This window comes from Pistacia vera, unplaced genomic scaffold (genome assembly GCF_008641045.1).
Source record: "Pistacia vera cultivar Batoury unplaced genomic scaffold, PisVer_v2 Contig44, whole genome shotgun sequence".
Taxonomy (NCBI): Eukaryota; Viridiplantae; Streptophyta; class Magnoliopsida; order Sapindales; family Anacardiaceae; genus Pistacia; species Pistacia vera.
In genome coordinates this window covers 1036686-1054252 of record NW_022196268.1, presented here as the reverse complement: position 1 = coordinate 1054252, position 17567 = coordinate 1036686, and the positions used below count along the sequence as shown (strand labels likewise).

General features: G+C 33.9%; 3 protein-coding genes across 3 annotated transcripts; all 3 read right to left on the bottom strand.

The window, feature by feature from the left end:
• Positions 1-1176: 1176 nt before the first annotated feature.
• Positions 1177-4988, bottom strand: LOC116144252 (peptidyl-prolyl cis-trans isomerase FKBP62-like). The gene is made up of 13 exons (XM_031429712.1): positions 4622-4988; positions 4451-4537; positions 3690-3950; positions 3513-3587; positions 3348-3428; positions 3062-3256; positions 2882-2974; positions 2615-2790; positions 2383-2505; positions 2143-2289; positions 1930-2057; positions 1688-1805; positions 1177-1341 (listed from the first exon to the last, which is right to left on the bottom strand). Exons 1-13 carry the CDS (start codon positions 4803-4805, stop codon positions 1291-1293), a joined length of 1719 nt encoding a protein of 572 aa, XP_031285572.1. The 5' UTR covers positions 4806-4988; the 3' UTR covers positions 1177-1290.
• A 6531-nt stretch (positions 4989-11519) lies between these two features.
• Positions 11520-13693, bottom strand: LOC116144246 (peptidyl-prolyl cis-trans isomerase FKBP15-1-like). The gene is made up of 6 exons (XM_031429704.1): positions 13635-13693; positions 13384-13433; positions 13015-13077; positions 12689-12779; positions 12444-12548; positions 11520-11905 (listed from the first exon to the last, which is right to left on the bottom strand). The coding sequence occupies exons 1-6, from the start codon at positions 13681-13683 to the stop codon at positions 11829-11831; spliced, it is 435 nt and encodes a 144-aa protein (XP_031285564.1). The 5' UTR covers positions 13684-13693; the 3' UTR covers positions 11520-11828.
• Positions 13694-14173: 480 nt separating this feature from the next.
• On the bottom strand, positions 14174-16432 carry LOC116144245 (peptidyl-prolyl cis-trans isomerase FKBP15-1-like). Its single transcript, XM_031429703.1, has 6 exons — positions 16289-16432; positions 16038-16087; positions 15669-15731; positions 15343-15433; positions 15098-15202; positions 14174-14559 (listed from the first exon to the last, which is right to left on the bottom strand). Exons 1-6 carry the CDS (start codon positions 16353-16355, stop codon positions 14483-14485), a joined length of 453 nt encoding a protein of 150 aa, XP_031285563.1. The 5' UTR covers positions 16356-16432; the 3' UTR covers positions 14174-14482.
• Between the last annotated feature and the right edge of the window lie 1135 nt (positions 16433-17567).

Sequence of the window (17567 nt, the reverse complement as noted above, 5' to 3'; positions counted from 1 at the left end):
TTTATAATTTATCTTAAATTCTATATAATAATTTGATAAGAGATTTAAAAAAAAAAAATCTTAAATACACATAATTTAAAAAAAAAATCTTAAATACACATAATTTATCATTTATCAAATAGATATAATGTATCATTTCATAAGAGACATTTTTTGATAATTTGATAAGAGACTAAAAAAAAAGGGATATAAAGTCCCTTAATAATATTAATATAGTACAAATATAATACTATAATAGTGTTAGTATATGTATCATTTGATTCATTATAAAGTTTTTTTTTTGGAATCCCCAAAATCCTCGTAGGCTGGATTTGAAGATTCCTCGAAATCCCTGATTTGGGGATAGGCCGAATTCGGGAAACCCCCTTGGGCTTCGGGGTCGGGCTCGGAGACAAAGATCCCCAGTCCTAACCCGACTCGTGTCTATCTTTAGATGTATTACTCAAGATGTCATGAGTTTGAGTCTCTTCTCGGGTGCTAATAGAGATAACCTCTAGAGCTCTTATATAACCGATAGTTTCAAGGTCCTGAAAGATTAATTAAAGTATGTGTAAACTAAATTAAACACCTCATCATAAAAACAAAAAAAAAATTTGTAATCAAACTAATTTTACAAACTTTTCTGTATAATTGATGTTATAAACCCTTTTATTTGTTGGTTTACACACATTATACTTTCATTTGTTGGTTTACACATATTATACTTTCATTTTATGTCACAGCAATTGATATGAAATAAGTTTTACATCTCAATTCAATAAGGACTAGGAGAACTATAGTTATAGCACGGAATAAAATTTAATTTGATTTACTATAACGTATTTACTCTTCAAATCAAAATGTAGGGTTTTACAGGAAAAAATGGGGAACATGAGCCTTCCTTTTATTTGCGATGGTCAAGATGATTCGATGATCAGATAGTTTAGCCAAATAGTTGAAAGGGTAGCATATAAGATTATTTTATTTTATTTGAGACATATACAACTTTAGATTGCGTTAAATTCTCAATTTGCATTGGTGTATTTAACGAAGTTAAACAATAACTAAACACTATCCCAATGGAATCACGTTATGATAAATTAAAATTGACATTAGGAATAACATTTATTCAATTTAAATATTAACTTATCAAATCTAAGATGCAACCAAATTTCTTTATGTTGTTAACACAATTCATTGATAAAATTATGGTCAGTTTCACAGGCAATAAAAGGTCCAACACAACTTTCCATTCTTGGTCTTATTATCTAGGCCGAAAGACCAAGAAAAATTAGATTTTTTTGACTCCATTTATGCCTTGCTGTCAATGCTCATGGGCTCTGCCTCCTTAGCTTCTGCTTTCTGCAAATTCCAGAAAAAGATAACCATAAGAATGTAATAAGAAGAACAGAACCAGAATAATAACAAAGTAGTCATCGTGAAACATTGATCTCCAGTCATTAAATTTATTCATCAAAGAATGCCTAAACCCCATATCCTAGGCTACAAGTTTTGATGTACGAATATTGGTACAAAAATCAACTCCCACCGCCTCCAAGCCCAATTAATGCTTGACTTCTATCCTTTTAAATCTTATTATTAAAAGCATGTAAAATAGATTTCAGCCATGACTTTTTTTTATATGAAGCAGAAGACGGAAGACTCTATCATTGCTTATTTATCCATTCTGTCTGAAGTTGAGACTTACATTAGACTCAGAGCCCAATTTACTCATCTTGGCAAACATGTTGCCGTAAAACTTGGCCTCCTTTTTGTTGAATTCCTTCAGCTTCTCCTTCAAAGTTTTGTATTCCTGCTTGACATCCCTGATTCCCAGAAACCAGAATAATAAAAATGATGAAATTAATAAACTTTGAAAGAGGTGATTCAGGCAACTATCTCTAATTCTCTATGATCAAATAAAGGTATCAACACAGACTTCAAATTTACCTGTTGTCAGGATCAATCTCAAGTGCTTTCTTGATATCAAACTCGGCCAAATCCAAATCCGACATATGAATGTATGCCTGTGCCCTTCTATACAGGGCTTTAACATTTCTACTCTCCAACTCAAGCACCTGAATGGACATTATAAATTATCAAAACAGCAAAAAAAATCGAGACAGAAGGATGAGAAGCAAACATTTAGTTGGGCATCCAAACCTTGGTGCACAATTTTTCTGCCTGCTTGTATTCTTTCAATTTTAGCTTGCAAGCAGCATCATTCAGATTGCAAGCAACCTTCAGTGCCTTTGCCTGCTTTTTCTCCTCTTCACTGAAGGAAGAATCATACTCAATGTACTTCACAGCCTGCATATAAGAAGAGCACACAAATTGAATTGATCCTAGCAATGAATAGATCAAATTGTAAAGGAGTCATACAACTTTTTAAGTAAATCATACCTTTTCATATTTCTTTGAGGCTCTTGCATATTTGCCTGCCTTGAACAATGTATTGCCTTCTTCCTTCTTCTTACCAGCAGCTTCAATCTTTTCCTGGGTGTTCATGTCCCATGATTCCTTCTCCTGAAGAAAACAATAATGGTGAATATACATAAACACACATCACCACAATATATATAATCATATAACTTAGTCAGAGCACAAACACTTCCAGGCCTACAGATCAACTAACCTTGGCAAATGACACCAGCTCAACCTCATAGTACACAGTTGAGTTAGGAGGTACCACAGCCAGGTCCTGCTTTGACTCAGATGAGCCAAAAGCATACTCCGGTGCTATAGTCAGCAGAGCTACCTCATTTTTCTTCATTGTCATCATGGCTCTATCAAGCCCCTCAATAACTTGTTCTGTCACAAAAGTCAGATCATACTTTTATTACTATCAACAGGAAACTAGAAATCTGAAGAAAAGAAAAACGATTGCCAATGATCTTACTACCTTCATCTGTCTTAAACTCAAACAGTTCCTCTTCCTCACCATGGCCCTTTTTCAAAAACACTGTACCATCTTGCAGTTTCCCAATCAATTTCACTGCCAAGAAAAAGATCAGAGTCTCAGAAATTTTGCACTCACTCAATAGTCAAACACAATATATTCATCTCCACTTTCTAAACCAACCTTTAACAACTGATCCATCATTGGGACGCTCATATCCCTCCCCTTCTCTCAGGATCTTCTTGATAACCTTCCTGTCATCAGTTACATCGGACACAGTCTTCCATGAAACTAACTCCAAAGCAATCTGAAGATTGGCATTTGGTGGAACTGCACCTTCATTGCCCGAAGCATGTTTTCCCTTTTCTCCAAATCCATCTAAAATAATAAAGGCAAAGGCAACAACATCAGTAAATTGCACTAAAGCATGTCATCTCAACATAATCAGGTCCACTTGGTAAAACCCTACATTGTGGCTTCACTGTAAGAAGCACTTTCTCTCCCTTCTTCATTGTCTTAACAGCACTCGACAATGCAGGACAGAAATGACCTGAAACAAAAACAATAGTCGAATCAGAAATGATATATGAAACAAATTTTGGAATCCTTGTCATAAATTACAAATGATACTAACCATCTTTGACTGTAAACTCTACAGCATCTGCTTTTGCAACAACTGTACCATCCTCCAGTCTTGCTTCATAATTCACTGCAATATTAATAAGCATATACATAGTCAACCAAATTATCAAACAAAGCTATAGTCAATGATCACAAACCGAGAGGAAATTACAACATTACATATCAATACCTAACACTTCGTCCAGATCCTTTGGATTCTCCCATTTCTCTCCTTCAACGAGAATCTTTTTGAAAATCCCACCATCCTTACAAATGTCCTTGACACTAGTCCAAGACAGCAATTCAACATCGAACTGAAGTGTTGCATTAGGAGGAATGGTTGGTGGTGAACCCGACTCACCATAAGCAAGCTCAGAAGGAATGGTGAAAAGTGCATTTTCACCTTTCTTCATCGTCTTAATACCCAGGTCCCATCCTTTGATAACACTTCCTGCAGACAAAACATTAACAAGAATTTATACTTCTTCCAATGTGTAATCACGATTGCTTTCATCGAAACCAGCTTACTTATCAGAATGTAATCATAAAAACATAACCTCTTGCACATGACAAAAATTTTGGTTTTTTTTTTTTTTCAAATCCCTCAACCATTGGGCTTTGCTACCGCTCAGAAAACTCTTAAGATTGAAAAAAAAAAAAAAAATCAACAAAAAACAATCAAATAACGCTGTCCAGTTGTTCCAATCATATTAAACGCAATCGTCAAGAGAATTATTTATTAGGGTCACGCCATTTAAGACTAAACAAACCAACTTAATGATATTTTCTTCTCAAGCCTCTACTAACCAAAAATGCCGAGCATTATACCTCAAGAGCTTCACATTATCTTCAATATCTTAATTAAAAATAATACCCAATCCTTTTCATTATCAATAAATTAACAGCTGACACGTTACTAAAACAATAAAGAGCCATTATCTCATCTCTTACCTTGACCAAGCGTGAACTTGAAAGGCGTGCCCCTATCACGACTGGAATCAAACTTACTGCCATCCAGCAAAGTTCCAGTGTAATGAACTGCATAACACAGTACAACACCAGATTAATCATACAAAAAATGAAAAATGAAAAATGAAAAATAATTTAAAAAAAAAAAGGTACCTTCAACTTCATCGCCGTTGTCAGGAGTGTCCCAGCCTTCACCCTCCTTGAGGAGCTTCTTTTTGAGTCCTTGGTTGCCGATCTCCTTCTCTTCACCCACCTTCAAAATCGGAGCATCGCCAGGAAGATCCATGTCCTCGTCCATCATCTCATTGGCAGCTGGAATATCGAAGTCTTCATCCATGGCTCTCTTAGTTTGCTAAAAATACAAGGAAAGATCTAGATAGAGAGATAAAGGGAGATTAAAGTTAATGAGAATGAAGCGTTGAGTGGGCTTTATGAAGGTGGTAAGAGTGAGGCAGCTCGGGTTCCAGAGACTTCTATGATGAGGGTTTCTACTTTCCAGTGAAGAGAGATTAATTGTCACGAAACGCGAGGTTGCTTCCAGACTTTATTATTCTTTTTTTATTTTTATTCTTTTTTAATTTTTAGACTGTTATATTATTTCATTGGGCTCCTATTGTGTTGCCGTCTATAACCTGATGGCCACCTGTACCCGTACCTTATCAGTTTAAAACTTTAAATTTTATAAGGGCGTTTGAAACACTATATGAATGGAAATTAAACTTAAAAGATTACGAGGATGTTTAAGATATATGTACGATTAGTTCGAATAAATTGGCAAATAATACGTTTGATTGAGAGAATAAATAGATAAATATATTATATAAATTACTAAATTATCTTTTTTTTTAAATATTAATAATAGTATTTTCTATTATTATTTTTTTAAATTATTTCTTTTAATCCCCTATATTTAAAATTTTGCTAAAACACCTTAACCATATAAAACTTTAATTTATAGTAAAATCACTCTCATCTACCCCAAGCCACTGTCAACAGTCAACCACTACCATTGATAATCCACGGAATGGTACATGATTGGCCACATATGGCTGGCCGTGCACCGATAAAGTTGAAAATGGTCATGGATCACAAATTTATTGTCAGAAAACGATCAGATCTATGGTTATTTCATAGCCAAAGATGTTGTCGTGAAGAGGCTAGATCTTTGGCTGTGCCATTTTCACGGCTAAAGATCTAATCTTTTCACTGTCATAGAAACGCCAGATCTCGCTGTTTCCAGCCATGGAAAATGCCTTACTGGTGCACGATCGGCCAGATCTCGTGTGTCGTGCACCATTATGGCGACTAAAGATGACGACTGGCGATGGTGAGTCACGGCCAACGGTGGTCTTAGGTGGTTGAGAGTATTTTGTTAACTTTTAAACTTTTTTGTGGCTGAGGTATTTTAACTAATTTCTCAAATGTAGGGGTTGTGTAACTGTTATTTAGTACATTTGAGGACAATTGTATCCGAAATGGTTTTAATTAAGGACAAAATAGGTAGAAAAACTAGATTATCCTAATAATATTTTAATAACACCCCCTAACAAGATAATAAGATTACCCTTCACGTTACCAACAATAAACACTATTTGCAATAAAAAATTATCGTAATATTTTATTACTTGCAAACCAAACATATGAATCTTGCAAAATAAATGAAGATTATCCCCATTATCTTATATACCCCGAATCCAATCCGCCCTAAAAATTAATGAAATCTCAAAAGAATTAGGAATGAGATGATGGTTAGTCGTTGAATTTCATTCTATGAAAATATATATTCTGTAATTAAATTTGTTTATAATATGAAATCTACGTAATCCCAAGGTTATCTTAAATGAACAAAACGGTTAGTCCCAATATCTTGAATTTAAGTTAGAAAGCTGTTCTTAACATCTTTAATTTTATCTAAAATTTCCAACAAAGTTTTTTTCATTTTTGGACGATTCCTTCCCATGAATAATATTGATTTAAAATATAAAAAAAAAAAATTACATAAATTTATCTAAATAATTCCAGAAACATTTTACTATTATTAAAAGGAAGATTTTCATTGTCTCTACTCCCAAATGCGAAAAAAAAAAATAAAATCTATAGGAGTTGAGAAGGTGAAGAATTGTTGACAGAAGATGCGTGATGATACAGTAGAAATGTGCCTGGTTCTTTACTTGATACAGGAGTAGTGTTTTGAAAATCGGACCGGACCGTCCAATCAGATCGGTTCAATTGAGAGCTGACGAAATCTTTGGTTCGGTGTCCTCTGAAAACTGGTATTTTTAATCAAATAGGATTGAACCATGGTTGGACTGTCGAAATAGTGTTGAATCACGGTCCAATCGCAACTCAATCTCGCTGGATTTCGACATCGTTCAAGGGAGAAAACACCACCATTAGACTTGAAGGCATCTCCATGACAAAAGCCATCCATTTCAGTGGTCGTCATCCAGCCTTTCATCGCTCGCCGTCCACCTATAGTTCACACAACCGTCGGACTTCCTTCTTAATTCCAAAAAATTATGGCATCGGTAGAACTCCTTAACACAACCATAAGATTTGCCGGCACCTATACATCAAAAGCCCCATCCAAACTTCGATTGGCCGTCGATCGTTGCTCCCGCCATCACTCACCAGTCTCTTCGCGCAACAGGGGTGTTTTGGATAGATTTCAAACCTTAAGGGAGTACTTTTAGGGTTTTTTTTTTTTTTTTGATGAATTTCAAACATTTAGGGACTAATTTTTTTTAAAGAATATGGTCCAACCGGTCAAATCAAAAACCGGTGAGCGAGCGGGTCTAGAGGTGGAAAAGTAACCCACCCGACCCGACCCGCGGCGGGTTACTTCTTTTGACGGGTTGGTCCTAACCCGCCCGCCAACAAAGGCAAGCCGGGTTAGGCTCGCCATTTTTGGGGTAATGGCTGGCCCAACCCGGCCCGTCAACCCTTAACCTTCGAGTTAGGCTGCGGGTCGGACCGGGTTAACCCTATTCTTTTATTTTTTACTTTTGATTTTTATTTTATTTTTTGTTTTATTTAGTTAACTTTTCAAATATCAATAATTCAATTAAATTAATTTTTTTATTAACATTTCAAATATTAATTCAATTTTAATATAATAAAATTGTAATATAAGAAAAATTAAATTTATTCATTTAATTGATGAAACTTTAGTATAAGAATGAATTATATTTTATACAAGACATGAAAATTTAAGAATAAGACTTCAGTATTTAATTTTTTTATATTTTACGTACCATAAAAAATAATAATAACAATGTGTTAAATATTGCGAAGTTTTATACATTTTAATATTTATGATTTAGAAGTATAGTTTAATATTATTGTGTAAAATTATTTGTAAGAGTTCAATCATAATAGTTTAATTAAAATAATTAAAAAAATGAGAGAAACTTGAAAAAAATAATTTTTTTTTTTTTGGGCCAACCCTATTGTAAACAAATAGCAATCCGCCGGGTTGGCAGATTGCCATATAGCAACCTAATTATTATTTCATTGGGCTCCTATTGTGTTGCCGTCTATAACCTGATGGCCACCTGTACCCGTACCTTATCAGTTTAAAACTTTAAATTTTATAAGGGCGTTTGAAACATTATATGAATGGAAAGTAAACTTAAAACATTACGGAGGATATTTAAGAGATGTTATTTCAAATAAATGGATAAATAATATGTTTGATTGAGAGAATAAATAAATAAGTAAGTATATTATATAAATTATTAAATTTTTTTTTAAATATTAATAATAGTAGTTTTTATTATTATTTTTTAAATTATTTCTTTTAATCTCTTATATTTGAAATTTTGCTAAAACACCTTAACCATAAAAAATTTTAATTTATAGTAAAATCACTCTCATCCACCTTAAGTCACTGTCAACAGCCAACCACCACTGGTAATCGATGGAATGGCATATGATTGGCCATATATGGTTGGTCGTGCACCGGTAAAGCTGAAAATGGTCATGGATCACAAATTCATGGTCAGAAAACAACCAGATCTATGGCCATTTCATTTGCCAAAGATGTTGCCGTGAAGAGGCTAGATCTTTGGCTATGCCATTTTCACGGCTAAAGATCTAATCTTTTCACTGTCATAGAAACGCCAGATCTCGCCGTTTCCAGTCATGAAAAATGCCTTACCGGTGCACAACCGGTCAGATCTCGTCTGTCGTGCACCATTGTGGCAATGACTGGCGATGGTGAGTCATGGCCAACGATGGTCTTAGGTGACTGGAGGTATTTTGTTAACTTTTAAACTTTTTTGTGGCTGAGGTATTTTAACTAATTTCTCAAATGTAAGGGCTGTGTAAATGTTATTTAGTACATTTGAGGACAATTGTGTCCGAAATGGTTTTTAATTAAAGGCAAAATGGGTAGAAAAACTAGATTATCCTAATAATGTTTTAATAGCACCCCCTAACAAGGTAATAAGATTATCCCTCATATTACCAACAATAAACACTATTTGCAATAAAAAATTATCATAATATTTTATTACTTGCAAACCAAACATAGGAATCTTACAAAATAAATGAAGATTATCCCCGTTATCTTATATACCCCGAATCCAATCGGCCCTAAAATTAATAAAATCTCAAAAGAATTAGGAATGAGATGATGGTTAGTCATTGAATTTCATTCTATGAAAATATATATTCTGTAATTAAATTTGTTTATAATATGAAATCTACGTAATCCCAAGGTTATCTTAAATAAACAGAACGGTTGGTCCCAATATCTTGAATTTAAGTTAGAAAGCTGCTCTTAACATCTTTAATTTTATCTAAAATTTCCAATAAAGTTTTTTTCATTTTTGGACGATTCCTTCCCATGAATAATATTGATTTAAAATATAAAAAAAAAAAATTACATAAATTTATCTAAATAATTCCAGAAACATTTTACTATTATTAAAAGGAAGATTTTCATTGTCTCTACTCCCAAATGCGAAAAAAAAAAATAAAATCTATAGGAGTTGAGAAGGTGAAGAATTGTTGACAGAAGATGAGTGATGATACAGTAGAAATGTGCCTGGTTCTTTACTTGATACAGGAGTAGTGTTTTGAAAATCGGACCGGACCGTCCGATCAGATCGGTTCGACTGAGAGTCGACGGAATCTCCGGTTTGGTGTCCTCTGAAAACTGGTATTTTTAATCAAATAGGATTGAACTGCGGTTGGATTGTTGAAATAGTGTCAAATCACGGTCCAATCGCAACTCAATCTCGCTGAATTTCGACATCGTTCAAGGGAGAAAATACCACCATTAGACTTGACGGCATCTTCATGAAAAAACCCATCCATTTCAGTGGTCGTCATCCAGCCTTTCGCCGTTCGCCGTTCGCGTATAGTTCACGCAACCGTCGGACTTCCTTCTTAATTCCGGCAAATTCTGGCATCGGTAGAACTCCTTAACACCACCATAAGATTTGCCAGCACCTATATAGCAAAAGCCCCATCCAAACTTTGATTGGCCGTCGATCGTCGCTGCCGCCATCACTCACCAGTCTCTTCGCGCGATAGGGGTGTTTTGGATAGATTTCAAACCTTAAGGGAGTATTTTTAGGGGTTTTTTTTTTTTATGAATTTCAAACATTTAGAGACAATTTTTTTTTTAAGAATATGGTCCAACCGGTCAAATAAAAAACCGGACCCTTGAGCGGGCGGGTCTAGAGTTGGAAAAGTAACCCGCCCAGCCCGACCCGCGGCGGGTTACTTCTTTTGGCGGGTTGGTCCTAACCCGCCCACCAACAAAGGTAGGCCGGGTTAGGCCCGCCATTTTTGGGGTAATGGCTGGCCCAACCTAGCCCGCCAACCCTAACCCGCTGGGTTAACCCAAAATTTTTTTTTTTTTTATTTAGTTAACTTTTTAAATAAATAATTAATGATTTATAAATGAATAAATGTAATTGTTTTTAGTTAACTTTTCAAATATCAATAATTAAATTAAATTAATTTTTTTTATTAACATTTCAAATATTAATTCAATTTTAATACAATAAAATTGTAATATAAGAAAAATTAGATTTATTCATTCAATTGATGAAACTTTAGCATATGAATGAATTATATTTTATACAAGACATGGAAATTTAAGAATAAGACTTCAGTATTTAATTTTTTTATATTTTACGTACCATAAAAAATAATAATAACAATGTGTCAAATATTACGAAGTTTTATACATTTTAATATTTATGATTTAGAAGTATAGTTTAATATTATTGTGTAAAATTATTGGTAAGAATTCAATCATAATAATTTAATTAAAAGAATTAAAAAAATGGGAGAAACTTGAAAAAAATAATTAATTTTTTTATTTTTTTGGGTCAACCCGCCGAGTTAGCTATTGTAAACAAATAACAACCCGTCGGATTGGCGGGTTGCCATATAGCAACCTGGCCCGTTCGAGGGTTACATACGGGTTAAACCCTCTCTAATGCGGGCCATATTAGGATTGACCCACTTAACCCGGCCCATGTGTTTCATCTCTAAGCGGCTCATAGTCCAGTCCGGTTTTCGAAAAATTGTATAGAAGTTCACATGAAAAGCAAAAAGTAAATGAGAATAAAATGTATTCTATTGTTATTAAAAGAGGAAACGTCATTCACTTCACGTCACCAGGATCATCCATCTGATCTCATTCTACTGCACTGCATACTTCTCAGTCTCACTTCAGCATAGTTTTGCCAGTTATGGCACACATTGTAAGCAATAGCTTTTTTAAGTACAATCATTTTGTTTCAGATATTCTTCGTTACATGAAAAATATTTTACTACACCTTATTTCTCAACCGGCTTTAAAGTTCTTTCTTTTTTTCTTAACTTCTTTGAGAGGATATTTAATGCATGCTCATGTGCACAAACCACCTGCACAAATTACAACACTTCCTTAAAATCCAAATATTATGTCACAATGGGATCATAGGTCTTGATAAAGAACCCCCATCAGACACATCAAAGCATCATGGGATGCTTTAAAATGCAACACTGAATATTTGTAAACAATATATGCACATTCAAGATGGAGAAATGAATATAACGGAAATCCTTGATTTGGTTAAGCTTTTAGGAGACAAGTAGCAATTGTTCACAAGAACTGATTGTCTAATTCCATTTATCTTAAACTTGATTAGTTCATTGCTTACTGCTTAAGTAATGAAGATTTCTGATCCAAACTACAAAGATTATGTGGCATGATACGTAACTTTCTGCTATGTCAAGCTCCATAATTCAATAGTTTGGCCTAACCAGAGACTCCAATCTAGTTTTAGCTTACCAAATATGAAAAATGAAGGTAAAGGGAAAAACAAAAAGTGAAATCTGCTCCTTTGAATGATGACTACAGCTCATCATCCTCGCTTGATGGCTTCCCATTCACAGCAACAAGCTCTGTGTCAAAGACCAGTGTTGCTCCTCCTGTGATTTTCAAACAATCACTTATTACATCTTATCAACCACATTCTCTGATTTACCAGATAAAATCAAATGTAATAAGAAACAATGCTCCAGATTATGTTTTTACTGTATTAATAGTATCAGTATGGTAAGAAATCAAAACTCTTGTTCACTGTCATCTAGAAGCACTAAAATGGATTTATATTAAAACAGTAGTACAAAGCAAAAATCCATCCTTCTAGACTTACGTATACAGTAACCTAACAGAATCAAATTTATCACTTGGCGCACTAACTAAAGTAGCTGTAATTCTAATATTATTAGAGCAGCGCAACTTCTACATGAGCATGGGAACCGCACAGGAAGTGACAATTCTCCGAAATAAAGTTAAAAAGCATACCATATTTCATTAAAGTAGGGTATTCGACTATTCGTTACTTAGCCATACATAGAAATGAAAATCTTCCAATCACCGCACTTACAAGGACACACAATAATATTATTAATTGCAATGACCGGCAAGAGATTTAGAAACAAACGGATGAAGTAAAAGTATTACCTGGAATTTTAGGAGGAGAACCGTGATCCCCGTAGCCCATCTTTGAAGGGATTTTCAACTTTCGCTTCTCACCTACACACATTCCCAACAGTCCTTGGTCCCATCCTACAAAGAAATTTTTTTTTTTTTTTTTGACGGATCAGTAACTTCAATGCATCAAATAACAAGCTTGACATATGCAAGGAAGAAAATAATTAAAAGATAAGAATTCACTGAAACAGAGTAAACTTTGAGCGCGCACACACCTTTGATAACTTGGCCACTGCCAAGCTCAAACTCAATTGGATCACCTCTTTCAAAACTCGAATCAAAAACAGTTCCATCGGTGAGTTTTCCCTGCAGCGATAAATGAAATTTATTCTCAGTCAAGAAACCAATGTGATTCTAAAATGAGTTCATTCAACTACACAGTTAAGTTTGACGGATGAACATTCAAAAAGATAATTTAATATAAAAAGTTGAAAGCATATTTGCTTCAACAAATTGTTTCCTAGTGGTTTATGGAGAGTAATGGTTGAAGGTTCATTAACTCCCAAAAAAAGAAAGAAATCTGTATATGCAAGTCACTTACCCGATAATGTACTTTGACTCTATCACCTTTGTGAGCCTGAATGTCACAGGATTTAGGCTTGTGCTGAAAAATTAGAAGCAAAACAACAATGTCATTTGAGCAAAAAAGTATTTCGAAACTGAAAAGCAAAATCCACACAAACATCAAACAGGTCATGTTAACTTTTAATGCTTCAGAATATCATGCCAGTGTAAGCATATCCAAGACTCGTGTGATATGAAAATCAAGCGAGGAAATTACATGGCAAACAGTGGCATCACCACAAACACATAAAAAATCTATGATGTAGAACTAACATAACATGCCATTGAGGTATAAACGACGGCAATCGAAAGAAACTACAGTCTCTAATTATACGAAAGGATTCACCTTTACACCAATCTGTAACTCTGTAACATCGCCTGACTTCTTGGCAGAAACTGAAAAGGAAAACAAATTAACCCATTACCGGAACTGAATTTGTGATAAAATACTAGATTCAAAGAAAAAATTATTTGGTGAACGATCAGATCTACAAATACTGAACAAAAGTTATATTAACTTAAAACAAAAATTTAATAACCGATAACAATGATCGCATACAGAATCATTCAAAAAAAAAAAAAAAAAAAAGTTGATACCTAATGTGGAGACAACCAACAAAAATGAAATCGCAGCGGCGGTCTTCATTACAGAGCTGAAAAGTAAATGAGAATAAAATGTATTCTATTGTTATTAAAAGAGGAAACGTCATTCACTTCACGTCAGCAGGATCATCCATCCGATCTCATTCTACTGCACTGCATACTTCTCAGTCTCACTTCAGCATAGTTTTGCCAGTTATGGCACACATTGTAAGCAATAGCTTTTTTAAGTACAATCATTTTGTTTCAGATATTCTTCGTTACATGAAAAATATTTTACTACACCTTCTTTCTCAACCGGCTTTAAAGTTCTTTCTTTTTTTCTTAACTTCTTTGAGAGGATATTTAATGCATGCTCATGTGCACAAACCACCTGCACAAATTACAACACTTCCTTAAAATCCAAATATTATGTCACAATGGGATCATAGGTCTTGATAAAGAACCCCCATCAGACACATCAAAGCATCATGGGATGCTTTAAAATGCAACACTGAATATTTGTAAACAATATATGCACATTCAAGATGGAGAAATGAATATAACGGAAATCCTTGATTTGGTTAAGCTTTTAGGAGACAAGTAGCAATTGTTCACAAGAACTGATTGTCTAATTCCATTTATCTTAAACTTGATTAGTTCATTGCTTACTGCTTAAGTAATGAAGATTTCTGATCCAAACTACAAAGATTATGTGGCATGATACGTAACTTTCTGCTATGTCAAGCTCCATAATTCAATAGTTTGGCCTAACCAGAGACTCCAATCTAGTTTTAGCTTACCAAATATGAAAAATGAAGGTAAAGGGAAAAACAAAAAGTGAAATCTGCTCCTTTGAATGATGACTACAGCTCATCATCCTCGCTTGATGGCTTCCCATTCACAGCAACAAGCTCTGTGTCAAAGACCAGTGTTGCTCCTCCTGTGATTTTCAAACAATCACTTATTACATCTTATCAACCACATTCTCTGATTTACCAGATAAAATCAAATGTAATAAGAAACAATGCTCCAGATTATGTTTTTACTGTATTAATAGTATCAGTATGGTAAGAAATCAAAACTCTTGTTCACTGTCATCTAGAAGCACTAAAATGGATTTATATTAAAACAGTAGTACAAAGCAAAAATCCATCCTTCTAGACTTACGTATACAGTAACCTAACAGAATCAAATTTATCACTTGGCGCACTAACTAAAGTAGCTGTAATTCTAATATTATTAGAGCAGCGCAACTTCTACATGAGCATGGGAACCGCACAGGAAGTGACAATTCTCCGAAATAAAGTTAAAAAGCATACCATATTTCATTAAAGTAGGGTATTCGACTATTCGTTACTTAGCCATACATAGAAATGAAAATCTTCCAATCACCGCACTTACAAGGACACACAATAATATTATTAATTGCAATGACCGGCAAGAGATTTAGAAACAAACGGATGAAGTAAAAGTATTACCTGGAATTTTAGGAGGAGAACCGTGATCCCCGTAGCCCATCTTTGAAGGGATTTTCAACTTTCGCTTCTCACCTACACACATTCCCAACAGTCCTTGGTCCCATCCTACAAAGAAATTTTTTTTTTTTTTTTTGACGGATCAGTAACTTCAATGCATCAAATAACAAGCTTGACATATGCAAGGAAGAAAATAATTAAAAGATAAGAATTCACTGAAACAGAGTAAACTTTGAGCGCGCACACACCTTTGATAACTTGGCCACTGCCAAGCTCAAACTCAATTGGATCACCTCTTTCAAAACTCGAATCAAAAACAGTTCCATCGGTGAGTTTTCCCTGCAGCGATAAATGAAATTTATTCTCAGTCAAGAAACCAATGTGATTCTAAAATGAGTTCATTCAACTACACAGTTAAGTTTGACGGATGAACATTCAAAAAGATAATTTAATATAAAAAGTTGAAAGCATATTTGCTTCAACAAATTGTTTCCTAGTGGTTTATGGAGAGTAATGGTTGAAGGTTCATTAACTCCCAAAAAAAGAAAGAAATCTGTATATGCAAGTCACTTACCCGATAATGTACTTTGACTCTATCACCTTTGTGAGCCTGAATGTCACAGGATTTAGGCTTGTGCTGAAAAATTAGAAGCAAAACAACAATGTCATTTGAGCAAAAAAGTATTTCGAAACTGAAAAGCAAAATCCACACAAACATCAAACAGGTCATGTTAACTTTTAATGCTTCAGAATATCATGCCAGTGTAAGCATATCCAAGACTCGTGTGATATGAAAATCAAGCGAGGAAATTACATGGCAAACAGTGGCATCACCACAAACACATAAAAAATCTATGATGTAGAACTAACATAACATGCCATTGAGGTATAAACGACGGCAATCGAAAGAAACTACAGTCTCTAATTATACGAAAGGATTCACCTTTACACCAATCTGTAACTCTGTAACATCGCCTGACTTCTTGGCAGAAACTGAAAAGGAAAACAAATTAACCCATTACCGGAACTGAATTTGTGATAAAATACTAGATTCAAAGAAAAAATTATTTGGTGAACGATCAGATCTACAAATACTGAACAAAAGTTATATTAACTTAAAACAAAAATTTAATAACCGATAACAATGATCGCATACAGAATCATTCAAAAAAAAAAAAAAAAAAAAGTTAATACCTAATGTGGAGACAACCAACAAAAATGAAATCGCAGCAGCGGTCTTCATTACAGAGCTGAAAGTCATCTTGCTGTCCTTCTCTCGCAATCTTTACTGGCTTTGCGTTGATTTTATCAATCTGGGTTACATAAAGAATGGACTCTGAGTGGTAGGTTTGTGGACTTAAATGCATGGTCCAATTGAGGAAAGGTCAACCAGTAAAACATGAGCCTTGGCCCATTAAAATTTGTGGAAATGCTCTTCGTTCTGTTTTTACTTTTTGCAAAAATATTTAAAAATGTATTTGATATAAAATATAAAATTTGTTTTAAAATTAAAAGCTGTTGAAAACTGTGAAAACGACTTTTAATGGTTTTCTAATTTTACTCTAGTTTTTAAAATTGTCTTTGAAAACCGTGTTATAAAAAAATTATATTCGAAAACAAAAAAACTGTATTTAAATTTTATATAAATGAACCCTTATTTATTCTTTACATGTTAACATTGAGTTTCTTTAACATGTGCCCTACAAATGGATCAATTTTTTATCATATCAGTAGATTATTATTTTTTTTCCATTTTGTAAATAAAATGCATCAAAATATAAAAAATTGCTTGTTTTTTATTTTAATGTATACTGATATAATTTAAGACAATACTGTTAACATTCTGATCATTCTAATTATATAGGATATAAAATAGTACTAAAATAACAGGAGATTGGTATCATTTGGTTAAATATGGGGAAAGATCTACCTAGTGGTTTATTAGTCAGGCAACGTACAGAGATGACCATGTATCATATTTCTCTATCGATTTGAATTTGTCATTTATACCACCGGAATAAGAATAAATAAATTTGGACCATTTTTCCAATTGCTGCTAAGGATTCAAGGAATTTTAATATGGGCTCATAAACTTGTTCGAAGAGTACAAAGATTTTATAAGTATAATAATACTCGAAACAAATTTTATAAGATGCTTTATATAGATGTCCATTCCAATTTTCCAATATTGTTTTGGTTCTTATTCTCTTCAAAAATTTCTAAATTTTTCCATTGCTTTCTTTTTTGTTCTTCTTCTCACAAAAATTTAAAATGCTTAAAGATAGATCTTGCTATTCTTGCCAAAATGGCAGGCAAGGAAGAGAAAAAGAGCCTAGTGGTAAAGGAAGTCACGTGGGCAGCGTGCATGAGACAGAAGGTTTCGAACTTTCGATTCAAGATGATACGAGATGCTTGTATTAATTTGTCTTACAGATTTATATAGAAAGAGGAATAAAGGAAGGAAAAATAAGAA